At 43.1% G+C, this 22,627-nt stretch overlaps 1 protein-coding gene across 1 annotated transcript in view; it reads left to right on the top strand.

Moving 5' to 3' along the window:
* Positions 1-18,240, top strand: part of cdc42se2 (CDC42 small effector 2) — a 67,372-nt gene extending 49,132 nt beyond the window's left edge. Inside the window, exons 3-5 of the mRNA XM_071351400.1 lie at positions 14,125-14,226; positions 16,740-16,861; positions 17,135-18,240. Of these exons, the coding sequence (XP_071207501.1) occupies positions 14,125-14,226; positions 16,740-16,841 (204 nt within the window). The 3' untranslated portion in view covers positions 16,842-16,861; positions 17,135-18,240. The remainder of the gene's footprint in view (positions 1-14,124; positions 14,227-16,739; positions 16,862-17,134) is intronic.
* The last annotated feature ends 4,387 nt before the right edge of the window (positions 18,241-22,627 follow it).

The following is a 22,627-nucleotide window of genomic DNA, read 5'->3' as shown; positions in this document are numbered from 1 at the left end:
GGCTGGGATAAAAATATATATATTTTTTTATCCCCCGTCTCTGCAGGAGGCATATGCATGCGCACACACACACACATCACGACGAGAGACAACACTACATAGAAACCTAAGGCAGCAACACCTGACAACATGGTAGCAAATAGAGGTCGACCGATTAATCGGAATGGCCGATTTCAAGTTTTCATAACAATCGGAAATCGATTTGGACACCGATTTGGCCGATTATAATATATATTTTTTTACACCTTTATTTAACAAGGCAAGTCAGAACACAAGAACACATTCTTATTTTCAATGACGGCCTAGGAACGGTGGGTTTAACTGCCTTGTTCAGGGGCAGAACGACAGATTTTTACCTTGTCAGCTCAGGGATTCAATCTTGCAACCTTACAGTTAACTAGTCCAACGCTCTAACCACCTGCTTTACATTGCACTCCACGAGGAGACTGCCTGTTACGCGAATGCAGTAAGAAGCCAAGGTAAGTTGCTAGCTAGCATTAAACGTATCTTATAAAAAACAATCAATCAATCATAATCACTAGTTAACTACACATGGTTGATGATATTACTAGTTTATCTAGCGTGTCCTGCGTTGCATATAATCGATGCGGTGCGCATTCGCGAAACAGGACTGTCGTTGCTCCAACGTGTACCTAACCATAAACATCAATGCCTTTCTTAAAATCAATACACAAGTATATATTTTTTTAAACCTGCATATTTAGTTAATATTGCCTGCTAACATGAATTTCTTTTAACTAGGATAATTGTGTCACTTCTCTTGCAACAGAGTCAGGGTATATGCAGCAGTTTGGGCTGCCTGGCTCGTTGCGAACTGTGTGAAAACTATGTCTTCCTAACCAAGACAGCCAACTTCGCCAAGCGGGGGATGATTAAACAAAAGCGCATTTGCGAAAAAAGCACAATCGTTGCACGACTGTACCTAACCATAAACATCGATGCCTTTCTTAAAATCAATACACAGAAGTATATATTTTTATACCTGCATATTTAGCTAAAAGAAATCCAGGTTAGCAGGCAATATTAACCAGGTGAAATTGTGTCACTTCTCTTGCGTTCATTGCACGCAGAGTCAGAGTATATGCAAAAGTTTGGGCCGCCTGGCTCGGTGCAAACTAATTTGCCAGAATTTTACGTAATTATGACATAACATTGAAGGTTGTGCAATGTAACAGGAATATTTAGACTTATGGATGCCACCCGTTAGATAAAACACGGAACGGTTCCGTATTTCACTGAAATAATAAACGTTTTGTTTTCGAGATGATAGTTTCCGGATTCGACCATATTAATGACCTAAGGCTCGTATTACTGTGTGTTATGTTATAATTAAGTCTATGATTTGATAGAGCAGTCTGACTGAGCGGTGGTAGGCACCAGCAGGCTCGTAACCATTCATTCAAACAGCACTTTCGTGCGTTTTGCCAGCAGCTCTTCGCAATGCTACACGCATTGCGCTGTTTATGACTTCAAGCCTATCAACTCCCGAGATTAGGCTGGTGTAACCGATGTGAAATGGCTAGCTAGTTAGCGAGTTGCGCGCTAATAGCATTTCAAACGTCACTCGCTCTGAGACTTGGAGTAGTTGTTCCCCTTGCTCTGCATGGGTAACCCTGCTTCGAGGGTGGCTGTTGTCGATGTGTTCCTGGTTCGAGCCCAGGTAGCGGCGAGGAGAGGGATGGAAGCTATACTGTTACACTGGCAATACTAAAGTGCCTATAAGAACATCCAATAGTCAAAGGTATATGAAATACAAATGGTATAGAGAGAAATAGTCCTATAATTCCTATAATAACTACAACCTAAATCTTCTTACCTGGGAATATTGAAGACTCATGTTAAAAGGAACCACCAGCTTTCATATGTTCTCATGTTCTGAGCAAGGAACTTAAACGTTAGCTTTCTTACATGGCACATATTGCACTTTTACTTTCTTCTCCAACACTTTGTTTTTGCATTATTTAAACCAAATTGAACATGTTTCATTATTTATTTGAGGCTAAATTGATTTTATTGATGTATTATATTAAGTTAAAATAAGTTTTCATTCAGTATTGTCATTATTACAAATACATTTTAAAAATCGTCCGATTAATCGGTATCGGCTTTTGTTGGTCCTCCAATAATCGGTATCGGCGTTGAAAAATCATAATCGGTCGACCTCTAGTAGCAACACATGGCAACAGCACAACATGGTACAAACCTAACCCTAAGCTTGGCCGACCACAGGGCTGAAACCCTTGTCGCTCTGTCATACATGTCCCTTCCCATCTGACAAGACATACTGCTTCACACTCAAATGATTGGTTAATTGACCGTTCTATTGAATAACTATGTTAATTGACTCACCAAAGGCTTCCTGAGGATCACAATAAACGAATCCTGTCATACACACAACTCCATTTAGGTGAAGACGCACTGTATTAACCGATGGAAACTGGATTGATCTGCAGGATGATAAGGAGGATGATGGGCAAGGATTTTAAGTAGTGCTTTAATAGGTCTTGGGGTAGGCTAGAAAAACTCTGGTCTTCAAAACAATACTGACCCACCCACCCCTGCTCAACTAAGGAAACTATTTATCGCAAGTGGAAGCTGCTTCGCTGTCCTTTCTACTATAAGCCACAGGCTAACAACTTCCCATAAGCATAGATTGATAAAGAACGAATATCTGAAAATAGTTGTATTAGAATATTGAACTTTATTTCCCTTTTTTTTTTTTTTACTGTTTCCTCCTGAATTTACACTGAACAAAAATATAAACGCAACGTGCAATAATCTTAACTGAGTTACAGTTCATATAAGTAAGTCGGTCAATTGAAATTCATTAGGCCCGAATCAAATTTGATTGGTCACATACACGTGGTTAGCAGATGTTAATGCTGAGTGTAGTGAGATGCTTGTGCTTCTAGTTCCAACAGTGCGGTAATATCTAACAAGTAATCTAATAAATTCTCAACGACCAGCTTATACACACAAATGTAAAGGGATGAATAAGAATATGTACATCAAATCAAATCAAATTTTATTAGTCACATACACATGGTTAGCAGATGTTAATGCGAGTGTAGCGAAATGCTTGTGCTTCTAGTTCCGACAATGCAGTAATAACCAACAAGTAATCTAACCTAACAATTCCACAACTACTACCTTACACACACACACAAGTGTAAAGGGATAAAGAATATGTACATAAAGATATATGAATGAGTGGTGGTACAGAACGGCATGGCAGATGCAGTAGATGGTATAGAGTACGGTATATACATATGAGATGAGTACTGTAGGGTATGTAAACATAAAGTGGCATAGTTTAAAGTGGCTAGTGGTACATGTATTACATGAAGATGGCAAGATGCAGTAGATGATATAGAGTACAGTATATACATATGAGATGGGTAATGTAGGGTATGTAAACATTATATTAAGTGGCATTGTTTAAAGTGGCTAGTGGTACATTTTTACATAATTTCCATCAATTCCCATTTTTAAAGTGGCTGGAGTTGAGTCAGTATGTTGGCAGCGGCCGCTAAATGTTAGTGGTGGCTGTTTAACAGTCTGATGGCCTTGAGATAGAAGCTGTTTTTCAGTCTCTCGGTCCCTGCTTTGATGCACCTGTACTGACCTCGCCTTCTGGATGATAGCGGGGTGAACAGGCAGTGGCTTGGGTGGTTGTTGTCCTTGATGATCTTTATGGCCTTCCTGTGACATCGGGTGGTGTAGGTGTCCTGGAGGGCAGGTAGTTTGCCCCCGGTGATGCGTTCTGCAGACCTCACTACCCTCTGGAGAGCCTTACGGTTGTGGGCGGAGCAGTTGCCGTACCAGGCGGTGATACAGCCCGACAGGATGCTCTCGATTGTGCATCTGTAGAAGTTTGTGAGTGCTTTTGGTGACAAGCCGAATTTCTTCAGCCTCCTGAGGTTGAAGAGGCGCTGCTGCGCCTTCTTCACAACGCTGTCTGTGTGGGTGGACCAATTCAGTTTGTCCGTGATGTGTACACCGAGGAACTTAAAACTTTCCACCTTCTCCACTACTGACCCGTCGATGTGGATAGGGGGGTGCTCCCTCTGCTGTTTCCTGAAGTCCACAATCATCTCCTTTGTTTTGTTGACGTTGAGTGTGAGGTTATTTTCCTGACACCACACTCCGAGGGCCCTCACCTCCTCCCTGTAGGCCGTCTCGTCGTTGTTGGTAATCAAGCCTACCACTGTAGTGTCATCCGCAAACTTGATGATTGAGTTGGAGGCGTGCATGGCCACGCAGTCGTGGGTGAACAGGGAGTACAGGAGAGGGCTCTACACCTAGCCTACACCTACACAATAAATCCATTATTTATTTTAGACAGGTCTAAAGAAGCATGATATGAAGAAAATGTAGTCTATTTCAGAAGAACAGAATAGCATTTGAGGGAGTGCGCACATGCTGCTATTCTGTGGTTAGGTACATATAGGTACTCCTATATGCTTAATTTAGAGTTATTAATGTAACTTTAGTTCTACAAATATTGGGCTTTTTGTTTAGATTTTTTTATTGCGTTGTAAGGCTGCATGATGAGACTAATGATGATTTGAAAAAGTTGCTTAAGTCATGAGCTCTGCTTTGTTTTTTGCTCAGGCGGTACACTCCAGTAGTCTCTCATTCACAATTTGACAAGCACTTGATAATGCCTCGAATTTTCTTAACATATATGCCCATGGGCTAGGTTACATGAGGTGTGTGACTATGATTCCAAAAAGTTGCAAAAAAAGGCATTGTTTCTTATGCTGGGTATCATTCACAAGTGAAAGACTAATATTGTCACCCATCAGACTATTCTTGATTTATTCTTGTCTTTACATATACTAAATAATATACAGTACCAGTCAAAAGTTGAGACCTACTCATTCACGGGTTTTTCTTTATTTTCTTCATTGTAGAATAATAGTGAAGACATCAACTATGAAATAACACATATGGAATCATGTAGTAACCAAAAAGTGTTAAACAAATCAAAATATATTTGAGATTCTTCAAAGTAGCCACCCTTTGCATTGATGACAGCTTTGTACACTCTTGGCATTCTCTCAACTAGCTTCATGAGGAATGCTTTTCCAACAGTCTTGAAGGAGTTCCCACATATGCTGAGCACTTTTTTGGCTGATTTTCCTTCACTCTGCAGTCCAGCTCATCCCAAACCATCTCAATTGGGTGGAGGTCGGGTGGTTGTGGAAGCCAGGTCATCTGATGCAGCACTCCATCACTCTCCTTGGTCAAATAGCCCTTTACACAGCCTGGAGGTATGTTTTGGGTCATTATCCTGTTGAAAAAATAAATGATAGTCCCACTAAGGGCAAACCAGATGGGATGGCGTATCCCTGCAGAATGCTGTGGTAGCCAGGCTGGTTAAGTGTGCCTCGAATTCTAAATAAATCAGACCGTTTTGCCAGCAAAGCATCATCACACCACCACCTCCATGCTTCACGGTGAGAACCACACATGCGGAGATCATCCGTTCACCTACTCTGCGTCTCACAAAGACACAGCGGTTGGAACCAAAAATCTCAAATTTTGACTCATCAGACCAAAGGACAGATTTTCACCGGTCTAATGTCCATTGCTCGTGTTTCTTGGCCCAAGCAAGTCTCTTCTTATTGGTGTCCTTTAGTAGTGGTTTCTTTGCAGAAATTTGACCATGAAGGCCTGATTTCACACAGTCTCCTCTGAACAGTTGATGTTGAGATGTGTCTGTTACTTGAACTCTGTAAAGCATTTATTTAAGCTGCAATTTCTGAGGCTGGTAACGCTAATGAACTTATCCTCTGCAGCAGAGGTAACTCTGGGTCTTCCTTTCCTGTGGCGGTCCGCATGAGAGCCAGTTTCATCATAGCGCTTGATGTTTTTTGCGACTGCACTTGAAGAAGCTTTAAAAGTTCTTGACATTTTCCACATTGACTGACCTTTATGTCTTAAAGTATTGATGGACTGTTTCTTTGCTTATTTTAACTGTTCTTGCCATATATGGACTTGGTCTTTTTCCAAATAATAGAGCTATCTTCTGTACACCACCCCTACCTTGTCACAACACAACTGATTGGCTCAAACGCATTAAGAAGGATATAAATTCCCAAAATGTACTTTAACAAGGCACACCTGTTAATTGAAACGCATTCCAGGTGACTGCCTCATGAAGCTGGTTGAGGGAATGCCAAGAATGTGCAAAGATGTCATCAATGCAAAGGGTGGCTACTTTGAAGAATCTCAAATATAAAATATTTTGCTTTGTTTAACACTGTTTTGGTTACTATATGATTCCATATGTGTTATTTCATAGTTTTGATGTCTTCACTATTATTCTACAATGAAGAAAATAGTAAAATAAAGAAAACCCCTTGAATGAGTAGGTGTGTCAATCTTTTGACAGGTATTGTCTGTGACATTTGTTACCATGCACCTGTATTGAAACGGGGCAGCGGGAAAAAATACATATCTATGCACTTAAATAGCGAATGGTTTATTTTCATGCAAGCCAGGTAGGCTATACTCCTGTTGTAAAGAGACTCAATGTGCTTAATATTACGAAAGTTGAGAAACAAATATAGTAGCTGTTATAGAGTGATGCTGGCTCATCTAACCAATAGGCAGCGCTATCACCGGTCCTAGATTGGTGACCGTTCTGAGAGCAATAGAGAGAGTTGAGAATTGGTCTCCATGATAGATAGTGGTGTAAATCAGTTCCTAATAAATGACAAGTAAAGATTGCATCCTGTGTCCTCCAATTATATGTTGGTCTATTCAAGATACTACAGTAGGCCTAGCCTATAGAAAGCTGATGGGATCCTCTTTTTATTAGCAGCCATCACTCGGTTTTCTCATGCAATTACACAGCCTATAGAAATGTTGCGCCCCATGAGCTCATGGGCTCTCATGAAGTGTTAGATTCGATTTTTGATAACATTTGCATTGATGTCAGAGTGATGAGGGACAATAGAGTGCTGAGTACCAGGCAGTTAGTAAGTTTGGTAGGCTACTAATGACCAGCAGCAGCATCAGAGCTTGGAGAAGCCTAATTACCGTGACTAAACAAACGGTCATGTGGAATTTGACCGCCGGTGTGGCAGTAATACGGTCACCGCAACAGCCCTATTCCTGAGTGGCCTAATTTTCAATTAAATGTCTAGCAATGATCAACAACCAACTTGACAGAGCTTGAAGAATTTTGTACAATACAGGTGTGCAAAGCTCTTAGACTTACCCAGAAAGACTCATAGCTGTATTCGCTGACAAAGGTGATTCTAACATGTATTGACTCAGGGTTGTGAATACTTGTAGATATTTCTGTATTTCTTCTTTAATACAGTTGCAAAAAATTCAAAAATATGTTTTCACTTTGTCTTTATGGTGTATTGTGTGTAGATGAGTGATTTAAAATATATATATTTAATAAATTGAATTCAGGCTGTAACACAACAAATTATGGAATAAGTCAAGGGGTAGGAGTACTTTCTGAAGGCACTAACTATATCCTGGGTATTATAGGCTAGGCTATTAGCATTCTGTGCTGCAAAATATTTGTTTTGTATTTGGTGAGTGGGTAGAGCTCGCCATAGGATCTAAGTCACGTTAGTTATCATGGGTTCTGTTAAAAAGCCTTTCCAAGGGAACGTACGTTTCCAAGGGAACGTTTCCCAGGGTAATTTAGCCACTCTTAAAGGAGTGGAGGACTAGTGAAGTTGACCAGTCTAAGACAAGGTACTCTAAAAATCCTACGAAACTCTAGGTCTACCAGGCCCATCTCCAATTAGGAATATTTTTGATGTCTGGCCAACCCTCCTGGAGAACTACTGGGTCTGCAGGCTTTGCTCTAACTGATTCGGGTCCTGATGGACCACTGATTATTAGTCAGATGGGTTAGAGCAGGGCTGGAACAAAAGCCAGTAGCTCCCCTGGTGGAGGGTTGGCCGCCCCTGCCTTGAACCTTTGGTTAGAATTAAAGCTATGTAGAACTAAATCGGGAATCAAACCAGCTAGAAGTAAAGATATGTAGAACTAAATCAGGATCCAAACCAGCCAATATTAAAGATATGTAGAACTAAATCAGGATCCAAACCAGCCAGTAGTAAAGATATGTAGAACTAAATCAGGATCCAAACCAGCCAGTAGTAAAGATATGTAGAACTAAATCAGGAATCAAACCAATAGTCTGAGCCTCATAACGTTGTGGTTTAATTAGAACTATGTTGGACTTATAGATAATCAAATGGTGAGAATTGCAGTTAGTACCCTGGATTTTCCGTTATTGGCATCTAGATCACCATTTACTATGGCTAATTCTGACCTGAGGCCACCCACCATATGCTGCAGGCTCAATATTGTGTTTTAATGAGCACAAAGGTCATGCTGAACGGAAGTCCTGAACATGCAAGACACACCAGACGGTCTGGAACATAGTGTTGGATGAACTGTCAACAGTAATTCATCCTTCCAGGTTTATTTTATGTCATCTGAAATACTAATTGAACTAATTGAGATAAATAGACAAAGGCCATTTGGTTATGTCATAGGTTAGTTTTCCCTTAATATAGGCTATTTGAAGCTTATTATTCTAAAAGGAGAATAAGAGATTAGGTTTAGGTCCTGCGGAACACTGTAACTTGTAGCTTTCATCTTTTTCAAGACCATCTTAAGCCCTTCTGTGAGTGAAAACACTGGAGCGGAAATTAAGCACCTCATTGTTTCGCCGGCCAGATATAATTACATTAACATGTCATTCGATAACCGACTTAATACCATGGAAACGTACTCAAGAGGTCCATGATGTCATGATCACGATGAGAACGTTATGACTCCTCCCTAGCAACAGATAGTGTTCCGTCGCTAGGCTTACAGTTTTCCATTCGAGTTCACACAGGAGCTTCCAACTTTTAATTCCTGTGCTCACAAACTGAAAAACTATTAAACCATATTTCTTAAATGAGTCATAATGTACACTGGGTCTATAGTTTTTGTTTTCACTCTCCTAATTGTATCTCACCTCAACGTTAACAGTCAAATGCATTTCATGTGGCTTGAAACAACAATGCATCAACTGCTCAGCCTTTACGGTCTTTAACCGTAAAACTCTTGTGAACTCTCAAATGAGAGAAATATATTCCTGGTAGTGCTGCTGACATCTGACATGTAGGGGCTAGTCTTTGTTATTACTGTTGATCTATAGATGATCTCACTAGCACTGAGTCAGTCTGTGTCTCTCTGGCTGTCTCTCTGGCTGGCTGGCTGGCTGGCTGGCTCTGTCTGTCTCAGATTCTCAAGCTCTCTCTTTCCCATACATACACACTTCTAGAGCTTTTTTTTCTTCATAAAATGCTCCTTCAGACTACATTAGATCGTTTTTTAAATCTATGAATAAGTATGAAAGTGTTGCCTGTGAAAGTAGAGGAGGAGGGGAGCTGCCCTGGCTTGTCCCGACACCAGGCCCCAATTATATATTTAGTACTCCGTTTTGACCCCCTCCTCACCGGCTTGGCAGTACTGTTAAACTGACAGGCTCTCAAACTGCTAACGGAGGTTGCTTCCCGGTGCTTGGAAGCCCATGGAATTCTCACTAATGAGCCATTGGAATCTCGTTATGGTGATTTTCACTGACAAGGCAGGAAAGCCACACAGCACTGCTCCAGCCATGGCTTGCAGACTCTTTCCACCATGCATGGGGTCAACATGACCAACGCCACAGTCAGTCCCAGTAACAGTGTATTACAGATACACTATATATACAAACGTATGTGGACACCCCTTCAAATTAGTGGATTTGTCTATTTCAGCCACACTTGTTGCTGACAGGTGTATAAAATCGAGTACACAGCCATACAATCTCCATAGACAAACATTGGCAGTAGAATGGCCTTACTGAAGACCTCAGTGACTTTCAACTTGGCACCGTCATAGGATGCCACCTTTCCAAAAAGTCAGTTTGTCAAATTCCTGCCCTGCTAGAGCTGCCCCGGTACACTGTAAGTGCTGATATTGTTTAGTGGAAACGTCTAGGAGAAACAACAGCTCAGCCGTGATGTGGTAGGCCACACAAGCTCACAGAACGGGACCGCCGAGTGCAGAAGCACGCAGCGCATAAAAATAAATCTGTCCTCGGTTGCAACACTCACTACCGAGTTCCAAACTGCCTCTGGAAGCAAAGTCAGCACAGTAACCGTTTGTCTGGAGCTTCGTGAAATGGCTGAGCATGTGCACACAAGCCTAAGATCACCATGCGCAATGCCAAACGTCGGTTGGAGTGGTGTAAAGCTCGCCACCATTGGACTGTGGAGCAGTGAAAACTCGTTCTCTGGCGTGATGAATCACTCTTCACCATCTGGGAGTCTGACGGCCGAATCTGGGTTTGGCGGAAACCAGGAGAACACTACCTGGCTGAATGCAGTGTGCAAACTGTAAAGTTTGGTGGAGGAGGAATAATGTTCTGGGGCTGTTTTTCATGGTTTAGGCTAGGCCCCTTAGTTCCAGTGAAGGGAAATCTTAACGCTACAGCATACAATGACATTCTGGACGATTCTGTGCTTCCCACTTTGTGGCAACAGTTTGGGGAAAGCCCTTTCCTGTTTCAGCATGACAATGCCCCCTGTGCACAAAGCAAGGTCCCATACAGAACTTGTTTGTCGAGATCGGTTTGGAAGAACTTGACTGGCCTGCACAGAGCCCTGACCCCATCAAACACTTTTTAAAATATTTTTTATTCCCAATTTTCGTGGTATCTAATTGGTAGTTAGTCTTGTCCCATCGTTGCAACTCCCGTACGGACTCGGGAGAGGCGAAGGTCGAGAGCCGTGTGTCCTCCGAAATCACACTGCTTCTTGACACAACTGTGAGCCAGGCCTAATCGCCCAAAATCAGTGGCCAACCTCACCAATGCTCTTGTGGCTGAATGGAAGCAAGTCCCCACAGCAATGTTCCAACATCTAGTGGAAAGCCTTCCCAGAAGAGTGGATGCTGTTATAGTAACAAAGGGGAACCAACTCCATATTAATGCCCATGATTTTGGAATGAGATGTTCGACGAGCAGGTGTCCACATACTTTTGGTCATGTAATGTACTTCCACTATGACAGAAAGTGTTTCCTGGGTTGTAAACATTAGCCTGAGAAACGGTTAGCCTGAGGTAGAAGTATGTTATGAACTCTATGTTGGGTCGGGAACCACTAGTGGATCGTGTTAGTTTCCTGAGTTGTGACCAGAAACATTGGTTTGTTTATCTGGGGGTCAGCAAAACATTTGAAAGGCTTTTGCTGGCGTCAATGATGGAGCAACTGGTCTAGCTGTCAGGGGATTAGAACTCGCTAATAGGAATATATTTGTTTTTGGGACTTCACCGTTGTATGCTATTAAGCTAAAACCATTTGGGGTAGAAAGCACATAAAAGCACTTGGTGGGGAACCGGCAGTACATTTTCATAGGCTGTGTCCCAAAATGGCACCCCATTCCCTATATAGTGCACTACTTTTGACCAGAGCCCTATGGGCCAAAAAGTAGTACATTTTAAATAGGTTGTCATTAAGGCACACAGCCAGTAAACAGACGATACCTCAAATGTCAGTGCATTTTATTTGTCCTTCATTTCAAAGTCATGCGCTGCAGAAAAGAAAGGTTAATAGGCCAACCCCAGGAAATATGTTGAGTCTAATTGTTTTGGGGGATAGTGGATGCAGCATGCCTTTTTGCTGTAAACCTCTGATGTTCTTTGAAAATACGTATTATACTCAGGTGGGGGAATGATGCCCATGAAGCATGAATGTCCCAGATGTGTTTGGGTTCAAATGTAGGCTACAGTTCGTCTCCTAGTAGTGTATAGCCTAGAGATGTTGGCCAATAGTGCAATTTTTGTCATAGTATGGAGTATAGCCTACCTTTTCCAACTCTGCTTCCATCTCCAGTTGAACCCAAGATCAAGGGCATTTTGCATGGCAACAACAATGCACAAGTATGTTTTTTTGTGTCAGCTTTGAGCTTATTTCTCCATTTTTGGAATGTTAGTGTAATCTCAGTGAGCCGCTTTGAAGTACCCAAGGATGCTAATATTCTGCAACGCCGATTTGGGGAATGTCTGGGTGGGAAACGGAAGGATTTCCTGTAATTGTGCTCAGTCTGGAATTCCAGCTCTCCTATGGAACAGGACTACCAAGGTTGAATGAGTTGCGAGACACCCCGTTCCACCACAGAACATCTCCCTCCCCCTAAGGCCTACCCCCGTTCCACCACAGAAAATGCTTTAGTTGGCAGGACACAGAGTGCCTTGTACTTCACCGAACCACCAAGTCAGGTTCCTGTTTCTCTATATACACAAGCACTGGAGCGCAGTGTAACAAGGCTTCCCTGTAGTAAAACACTGGAGCGCAGTGTAAACAGGCTTCCCTGTAGTAAAACACTGGAGCGCAGCGTAAACAGGCTTCCCTGTAGTAATACACTGGAGCGCAGTGTAACAAGGCTTCCCTGTAGTAAAACACTGGAGCGCAGTGTAAACAGGCTTCCCTGTAGTAAAACACTGGAGCGCAGTGTAAACAGGCTTCCCTGTAGTAAAACACTGGAGCACAGTGTAAACAGGCTTCCCTGTAGTAAAACACTGGAGCGCAGTGTAAACAGGCTTCCCTGTAGTAAAACACTGGAGCGCAGTGTAAACAGGCTTGCTCTGCCCTTGACCTGCCAGTGACCCCTCACCGCTAGACCAGTACTCCAGCTCGCTGGGTGAGATTTGCAAGTGAAGGAGCAATCACAGCTGCAGATTTAGGACACACGCAGCACTGCTGTATCTCACGAAAGGGATTTGGCCGTCTATCATAAATCCTTCCTTTATTGACGATGGGGCTAAGGGTGAGACCCGGAGTGCTTACCGCACTCTTGAGAAAAAGTGTGACTGAAACGTTGTTTACAAGGACAGTCACAAGCATGTTTGTCTGAATTTTATTCACCGCTGTAGTGGAATCAGTCTTTGACGATGGCTTTGAAGATGGTCCTGTGGTGTGTGTGTGTGATGCTACCATGACATGGTATTTGTCTCTGTGACCAGTGACGTGTGTAGACTGAGAAAATGGCAGACCACACAGCACCTCGGTTATCAGAAAGCAGTTGTCATAGCAACTGGATGTGTGGCGTTCAAGTAGTTACCGATTTAGTTACTGATTCTTTACAGCAGTATGACGAGAAGGGAAGGAAAATAGCTTTGCTGTAACTGTTGATATTTTTACAATTAGTGTTACAATGTGTACTAAGGGGCCTCACGGCATAGGTTACAACCTTCAACTATGTAACATGTCAGAACACCACGAGCAATGCCGTCTAATCACACACGGCTAATGTTGACAGAATAGGCCTATATTGCGCATGCTGTGATGCCTGCTAGCTGACTCGCTCTGACAATTCATTACAAGCACAGTTAATTTATCCTTCGCTGAAGAGTCAAGTTTATTTTGGTTGTCAGAGTGGAAAAAATGTATGTTTACATTAAATACATCAGAGGCCCCAGCACCGAGAGAGAGGGCAAATTCCTTATTTTACTGGGAGAGGAAGGATTCACCCACGGGCTAGTATTCCATACAGCTCAGTCGTGTGTACATAGCGATAGATTCTGTTACTGCTAGTATTCCATACAGCTCAGTCGTGTGTACATAGCGATAGATTCTGTTACTGCTAGTATTCCATACAGCTCAGTCGTGTGTACATAGCGATAGATTCTGTTACTGCTAGTATTCCATACAGCTCAGTCGTGTGTACATAGCGATAGATTCTGTTACTGCTAGTATTCCATACAGCTCAGTCGTGTGTACATAGCGATAGATTCTGTTACTGCTAGTATTCCATACAGCTCAGTCGTGTGTACATAGCGATAGATTCTGTTACTGCTAGTATTCCATACAGCTCAGTCGTGTGTACATAGCGATAGATTCTGTTGCTTGCTTCACTCATGCACAAAACCCCTTGGAAGCTGAACATAGGAAATTGATTTAACATTAAACGTAATGATAAACTGAAACTCTTATCCTTGTCATAGGATAAAAACAATTCCCAAATGGAACTTGGGTAGAAAAAGACGGATGGTGAATGTTTCCTTTTCCTGTCCCTCTTGCAGAAGCGGCGGAGGCGCATCGACAGGAGTATGATCGGGGAGCCCACTAATTTTGTCCACACATCCCACGTGGGATCGGGAGACATCTTCAGTGGCATGAACTCGGTAAGAGGAAGCAATGGAAGCCGTGCAGAGGAAGCAATGCATATTGGGAATGTGATGGGGTGTCAATCATTAGCCACCAAGATGTGCTAAGTATAGACCTATACATTATTATTCATTAAGACTCTTCATTAGGATTTAAAGACACTACGATGATTTAAAAACTATTCATTTATATATACTATTTATTATGATTTTGACTACATTATGATTTAAAGACTATCCATTATGATTTAAAGATTAAACTATTATGACCCATCTATGGAAAGATGAGACTCTCACAAATGGTGTTCTCCATTGTGCTGTACACAAGTGTCTTGGGACTCGTCTGAAGTCGGTACAGCCGATGTGCCAACTTCGGTCTGTAGCGTCCAAGAAGTTTGGGCTACACACTAATATGACCCCTCTGGAAAGGTAGAACTGTTGAACACATGTCGGTTGTTTTGCTCTAGGACACCTACAGGCCTCACGACTCATCTGCAGGTCCCCCGGTACCAGATGAAAAAATGTATGGAAGTACAGCGCAATCAATCTACACACAATACCCAATAATGACAAAGCAAAAACAAGTTTTTAGAAATGTTTGCAAATTTATAAAAAATTAAAAACATCACATTTACTTAAGAATTCAGACCCTTTTTGAAGCACATTTGGCAGCCATTACAGCCTAGAGTCTTCTTGGGTATGGTGCTGCAAGCTTGGCACACCTGTATTTGGGGAGTTTCTCCCATTCTTCTCTGCAGAGCCTCTCTAGCTCTGTCAGGTTGGATGGGGAGCGTTGCTGCACAGCTATTTTCAGGTCTCTCCAGAGATGTTCGATCAGGTTCAAGTCCGGGCTCTGGCTGGGCCACTCAAGGACATTCAGAGACTTGTCCCGAAGCCATTCCTACGTTGTTTTGGCTGTGTGCTTAGGGTTGTTGTCCTGTTGGAAGGTCGAACATTTGCCACAGTCTGAGGTCCTGAGTGCTCTTGAGCAGGTTTTCATCAAGGATCTCTCTGTACTTTGCTTCGTTCATATTTCAAACGATCCTGACGATTCAGTCCCTGCCACTGAAAACCATCCCCACAGCATGAAGCTGCCACCACCATCCTTCACGGTAGGGATGGTGCCTGGTTTCCTCCAGACGTGACATTTGGCATTCAGGCCAGAGAGTTCAATCTTGGTTTCATTTAGGCCAGAGAATCTTGTTTCTCGTGGTCTGAGAGTCCTTTAGGTGCCATTTGGCAAACTCCAAGCGTGCTGTCAATTGCCTTTTACTGAGGAGTGGCTTCTGTCTGGTCACTCTACCATAAAGGCCTGATTGGTGGAGTGCTGCAGAGATGGTTGTCCTTCTGGAAGATTCTCCCATCTCCACAGAGGAACTCTGGAGGTCCGTCAGTGACCATCGGGTTGTTGGTCACCTCCCTGACCCTAGGTCCTTCTCCCCTGATTGCTCAGTTTGGCCGGGCAGCCAGCTCTAGGAAGAGTATTGGGGGTTCCAAACTTTTTCCATTTTTAAGAATGATGGAGGCCACTGTGTTCTTGGACCTTCAATGCTGCAGACATTTTTTGGTACCCTTCCCCAGATCTGTTCCTCGACACAATCCTGTCTGAGCTCTACGGACAGTTCCCTCGACCTCATGGCTTGGTTTTTGCTCTGACATGCACTGTCAACTGTGTGGTGTGCCTTTCCAAATCATGTCCAATCAATTGAATTTACCCCAGGTGGACACCAATCAAGTTGTAGAAACATCTCAAGGATGATCAATGGAAACAGGATTCACCTGAGCTCAATTTCAAGTCTCAGGAAAGTGTCTGAATACTTGGTGTGTTGAGGGAAACTGATGTTCGGGATGTGGGAGTGAAGTTGCTGGGCGGGGGATAGAATGATGTTCAAAGATAAAACAAAAAAATTAAGTCAAAATAAACAAAACAATATGTTTAACTGACGCTAAAAAGGAACGTTGTTACATCCAATGCCTTTTTGCCTGAGGCTGATGCCAAGCAAGCGCTTGTACGCACACGGACATACACATGTAAATAGTGCCACACATGCACACAAACTGGAGGTTGGGAGCTTGGGCCGGTGGCTGAGAGGTCACTGGTTCGGGTCCCCGATTCGACTGGGTGGGGGAACTGTCCTTGTGCCCTTTGGCGGTGTGCTTGACCCTGGTTGCTCCTGTGGGTCGCTCTGGATGGGAGTGACTGCTAGATGACTGAATGTAATGTAAATGTTCGGGTTAATAGATTAATGTGGGTATTGAATCAACAAGGTTAGCAGGTTAATAGATTAATGTGGGTATTGAATCAACAAGGTTAGCAGGTTAATAGATTAATGTGGGTATTGAATCAACAAGGTTAGCAGGTTAATAGATTAATGTGGGTATTGAATCAACAAGGTTAGCAGGTTAATAGATTAATGTGGGTATTGAATCAACAAGGTTAGCAGGTTAATAGACGAATGTGGGTATTGCTTCAATAGGGTTAACAGTTGTCCATCATCTTGTCTTTAACATATTGTTTATTTCCTTCACAGGTGAACTCCATTCAGAACCAAATGCAGTCAAAGGGTGGATACGGCGGAGAGGCCATGCCTGTGAATGTGCAGCTGCAACTGGTGGACACAAAAGCAGGATAACATGGAGGGGCTGCTTCACAGTAAGAGCTCAGAGACTGTAACATTGACTCTGCTTTGAATAGCTGAAGGGGATCAATGAAAAACATTTTTTTATTTTGTCTTATTTAAAATAAAATTGTCATATTTGGCCTAAATGAATGTAGATGTTTGTCATGTACTCTGGTAATGTGCCATGTATGGGAGATGTGGCCTGTATTTTAGGAATATATCTTCAAAGACGGTCATTTAACTTATCCGAAGACTGTTTGGTTTCAGACAGTTGTTTAAACCTTGCCTGTTTGTCTTCCCTCAAGGTTCCTTCATGTTGATGTTTTTCATCCTGGTCTCCATCATGTCTGCCTTCAGTGACTGTTTCCCTCATCCTCCCTCCCCCATATTGGACTAGGGGATGATGTTCGCCTCCTCTCGTCCTTCCGTTCTGTCTGTCCCCCTTTGCTCCTCCCAATGAGCCCACTATCGACCCCCCCGTCCCCCTCTCCGCCCCAGCCATCTCAACTCTCCTCGCGCCACAAATACATGGACAGTTTTTCTCACGCCATTGGAATGAGGCTGCTCCCCCTCTGCCTGTCTGTCTGTTCATCCGCCCATCTCCCACGGAGGACGACAGTCAAAAGGACAGCAGCGCTTCAGTTTTAGTGTACCTCACCCTTCCAACTTAAGCCAGACGCAAAAAGCATGATCCTCATCTCTGCAAGTTCAAAGTGTAAAACGCTTTTTCTCTTCCATGTGAGAGTTTATTTTTTTTGGGGGGGGGGGGGTTGTCAATTCAGTGTTTAAAGGTCTGGAACCTACAATTACAAAATGTAGATTTTTGTTTTATTTTTTATTATTAACATATTTCTTTTTATATATATATATATGTCTGGTTTGGCGGTCAGAATGGTGGGTGACCACGTTTGTGAAAAGTGGCTTGCTATGGCCCTTTGGTGCCAAAATGTCTGTAGCGCGTATGAAATTATATGTTTTCTGCTGACAAGAAGGTTGTTTATTATTATTTTAGTTTTTTTGGACTGGCTCTAGTGAATTCCACTCCAATAGGAAATGTGATTGTTACTTCGCTGTTGTTTACATCGTTCCAGTTCCCATTCTTTGTCTTTATTTTCATGATATTTGTTCAATAGAACAGTAACGGATGTTGAAATGGCATGAACTGGCATTTCACTCGACATTCTACTGTAAATGTTTTGGTAAACTTGATTTCAATAAGCCTGGGCTATATGAGTATATTCTGTGCAGTAAAATGTAAAGACCTTTAGCTATGTGGTACAATGCTGGCTACTGGTGTTACAATGCTGGCTACTGGTGTTACAATGCTGGCTACTGGTGGTACAGCGCTGGCTACTGGTGGTACAACACTGGCTACTGGTGGTACAACGCTGGCTACTGGTGGTACAATGCTGGCTACTGGTGGTACAATGCTGGCTACTGGTGGTACAATGCTGGCTACTGGTGGTACAATGCTGGCTACTGGTGGTACAATGCTGGCTACTGGTGGTACAATGCTGGCTACTGGTGGTACAATGCTGGCTACTGGTGGTACAATGCTGGCTACTGGTGGTACAGCACTGGCTACTGGTGGTACAGCGCTGGCTACTGGTGGTACAGCGCTGGCTACTGGTGGTACAGCGCTGGCTACTGGTGGTACAGCGCTGGCTACTGGTGGTACAGCACTGGCTACTGGTGGTACAATGCTGGCTACTGGTGGTACAATGCTGGCTACTGGTGGTACAATGCTGGCTACTGGTGGTACAATGCTGGCTACTGGTGGTACAATGCTGGCTACTGGTGGTACAGCGCTGGCTACTGGTGGTACAATGCTGGTTACTGGTGGTACAATGCTGGCTACTGGTGGTACAATGCTGGCTACTGGTGGTACAGCGCTGGCTACTGGTGGTACAGCGCTGGCTACTGGTGGTACAGCGCTGGCTACTGGTGGTACAGCGCTGGCTACTGGTGGTACAATGCTGGCTACTGGTGGTACAGCGCTGGCTACTGGTGGTACAGCGCTGGCTACTGGTGGTACAGCGCTGGCTACTGGTGGTACAGCGCTGGCTACTGGTGGTACAATGCTGGCTACTGGTGGTACAGCGCTGGCTACTGGTGGTACAATGCTGGCTACTGGTGGTACAATGCTGGCTACTGGTGGTACAATGCTGGCTACTGGTGGTACAATGCTGGCTACTGGTGGTACAATGCTGGCTACTGGTGGTACAGCGCTGGCTACTGGTGGTACAATGCTGGCTACTGGTGGTACAATGCTGGCTACTGGTGGTACAGCGCTGGCTACTGGTGGTACAATGCTGGCTACTGGTGGTACAATGCTGGCTACTGGTGGTACAGCGCTGGCTACTGGTGGTTAAGGACTAGGTACTGGTGGTTAAGGACTAGGTACTGGTGGTTAAGGACTAGGTACTGGTGGTTAAGGACTAGGTTCTGGTGGTTAAGGACTAGGTACTGGTGGTTAAGGACTAGGTACTGGTGGTTAAGGACTAGGTACTGGTGGTTAAGGACTAGGTACTGGTGGTTAAGGACTAGGTACTGGTGGTTAAGGACTAGGTACTGGTGGTTAAGGACTAGGTACTGGTGGTTAAGGACTAGGTTCTGGTGGTTAAGGACTAGGTTCTGGTGGTTAAGGACTAGGTACTGGTGGTTAAGGACTAGGTTCTGGTGGTTAAGGACTAGGTTCTGGTGGTTAAGGACTAGGTTCTGGTGGTTAAGGACTAGGTTCTGGTGGTTAAGGACTAGCTACTGGTGGTTAAGGACTAGCTACTGGTGGTTAAGGACTAGCTACTGGTGGTTAAGGACTAGCTACTGGTGGTTAAGGACTAGCTACTGGTGGTTAAGGACTAGCTACTGGTGGTTAAGGACTAGCTACTGGTGGTTAAGGACTAGCTACTGGTGGTTAAGGACTAGCTACTGGTGGTTAAGGACTAGGTACTGGTGGTTAAGGACTAGGTACTGGTGGTTAAGGACTAGGTACTGGTGGGTAAGGACTAGGTACTGGTGGTAAGACTACTGGTGGTTAAGGACTAGCTACTGGTGGTTAAGGACTAGCTACTGGTGGTTAAGGACTAGGTACTGGTGGTAAGACTACTGGTGGTTAAGGACTAGCTACTGGTGGTTAAGGACTAGGTACTGGTGGTTAAGGACTAGGTACTGGTGGTTAAGGACTAGGTACTGGTGGTTAAGGACTAGGTACTGGTGGTAAGACTATTGGTGGTTAAGGACTAGCTACTGGTGGTTAAGGACTAGCTACTGGTGGTTAAGGACTAGGTTCTGGTGTGGGTAACATAATCTATAAAGCATACAATGTTGCGATCTGGCAGCGAGGCGAACCCAAACTCGAAGTTGTCTGTAAAAGCTTGACCATGTGGCTAAGTTCATGGACTTCATACACATTCTAAGAGTAAAGAATAAGTTATCAAAGCGAATGTTATTATTTGTCTATGAAATGACTTGGGGTCATTGAAGATGCCTAGACAACTCCAATGTTTGTGCAAAACAAAGGGCAGTATGATTACCATTGACACACAGGTTGACATCCTACTGTTTAGCTCCAAGACATTTTGTTCAGGTTCAGAGGCATATTTTCCATTATTTTAAACATGACGTGTGTATGATATTGCACTGGTGTAGTCTCTATGGTCTAGGGTAGGATATGGTGTAGTCTAATATAGGGTGTAGTCTATGGGTTAGGTTAGGGTGTAGTCTCTATGGTTTTAGGTGGGATATATGGTGTAGTCTATGCGTCGGGGTAGGATATATGGCGTAGTCTATGGGTTGGGGTAGGATGTATGGCGTAGTCTATGGGTTGGGGTAGGATATATGGTGTAGTCTATGGGTTGGGGTAGGATATATGGTGTAGTCTATGGGTTGGGGTAGGATATATGGTGTAGTCTATGGGTTGGGGTAGAATAGGGTGTAGTCTCTATGGTTTTGGGTAGGATAGGGTGTAGTCTCTATGGTTTTGGGTAGGATAGGGTGTAGTTTGTATGGGTTAGAGTATAATAGGATGAAGTCTCTGTGGTTTAGCATAGGATAGGGTGTAGTCTCTATGGGTTAGGGTAGGCTAGGGTGTAGTCTCTATGGGTTAGGGTGTAGTCTCTATGGGTTAGAGTAGGCTAGGGTGTAGTCTCTATGGTTTTGGGTTGTCTAGGGTGTAGTCTCTATGGGTTAGGGTAGTCTAGGGTGTAGTCTCTATGGGTAGGATAGGGTGTAGTCCGTATGGGTTAGGGTAGTCTAGGGTGTAGTCTCTATGGTTTTGGGTAGGATAGGGTGTAGTCTCTAGGGGTTAGGGTAGTCTAGGGTGTAGTCTCTATGGGTTAGGGTAGTCTAGGGTGTAGTCTCTATGGGTAGGATAGGGTGTAGTCCGTATGGGTTAGGGTAGTCTAGGGTGTAGTCTCTATGGGTTAGGGTAGTCTAGGGTGTAGTCTCTATGGGTAGTCTAGGGTGTAGTCTCTATGGGTTAGGGTAGGGTAGGGGGTAGTTTATGGATTAGGGTAGGATATTTTAAGAATTTTAATAAGTTGTAGAAAATATTTGAAAAATCGAAAATGAAGTCTTCAAAATGTCCTTTAATTTATCAAATTAATAATTTGTTTTCAATTGATACATCTTGATGCCTCTGTCATGGTTGAAAATGTAAATAATGAAATAGGGGTTTGGTTCACTTATTTGGATTAAAACGAATACCAGTATTGATGAGGAAAGAAGAGTCACTGGCCTCGAACCCATCTGATAAAAGTATCACACTGATTGTTGTTGGTCCTTCCCTCAAGTGCTTTGTTTGTATATAACGTATTCCTTGTGTGCCACAACCTGAGGTATTCTAATTTATTGTTTGTCTTTTGTTACTTATTTTGTACTCTAGTTTCTTTCAGATTGATTGGGATGTTCAACCCCCCCAAAAAATTCCCCATATGATAAATAATTGTGGTAATATTTATTCACCATTATTAGAAATGTACTGGACTTGGGGGGCGGGGGAGAAAGGGTTTCCCAAATACTAAGTCTAAATGAGAATGTCATACAATGTTTTGTGACAACTGAAAAGCACAAGAGTGTGTGTGTGTGTGTGTGAACGATATGACGTTTGCAATACAATGTGTCGGCCAAAGTGGTATTGACCAGGGTACGTCAGCATGAATCTACTCTCAGCCAATGCTCACCACAAATGAATTTCAACATCAGGGAATTCACTCTGCTCAGTAATGTTCATTTTTGTTTGTTTTACATATCTGATGTTTTTTTTTTTTTTTTGTACACTTCCATCCCTCATGAATTGACATCCAGTGTTGGCTTGTAGATTACCAAATGTCTTCGGTTGAAATAAATATTTTTTTTTCCATGTTATGTGACTGTCTTTGTGGAATCATTTGAATAGAGCCAGAGCACTATTGGCGGTGGTCAAAAGTAGTGCACTATATAGTGATTAGGGTGCCAATTGGAATGTATCCATTCCCACCTGAAACTGTTGTTACACATAGTTAACACTTTTTAGGAAAATGCCATAGACAACATAGTTGATTTGAACTATAATCTATTAACCATGATGGTTACCAGTATGCATTTTAATACATATGACTAGTGGGTACAGTACATTTTAAGTAAATGCCATCACAGCTTTAAAGAGGAATTGGTGTTTGTCCAAAATGGTATCCTATTCCCTATATATAGTGTACTACCTTTTACCAGGAGCCATAGTGCTCTGCTCAAAAGTAGTGCACTATAAAGGGATAGGGTGCCCTTTGGGATGCTTACTTATTAATATACAATGTAGATGTCAG

This window comes from Salvelinus alpinus, chromosome 18 (assembly GCF_045679555.1).
Source record: "Salvelinus alpinus chromosome 18, SLU_Salpinus.1, whole genome shotgun sequence".
In the NCBI taxonomy this organism is placed as follows: domain Eukaryota; kingdom Metazoa; phylum Chordata; class Actinopteri; order Salmoniformes; family Salmonidae; genus Salvelinus; species Salvelinus alpinus.
The sequence above is the reverse complement of the archived record's forward strand: the minus strand, read 5'-3'. Positions and strand labels throughout refer to the sequence as shown.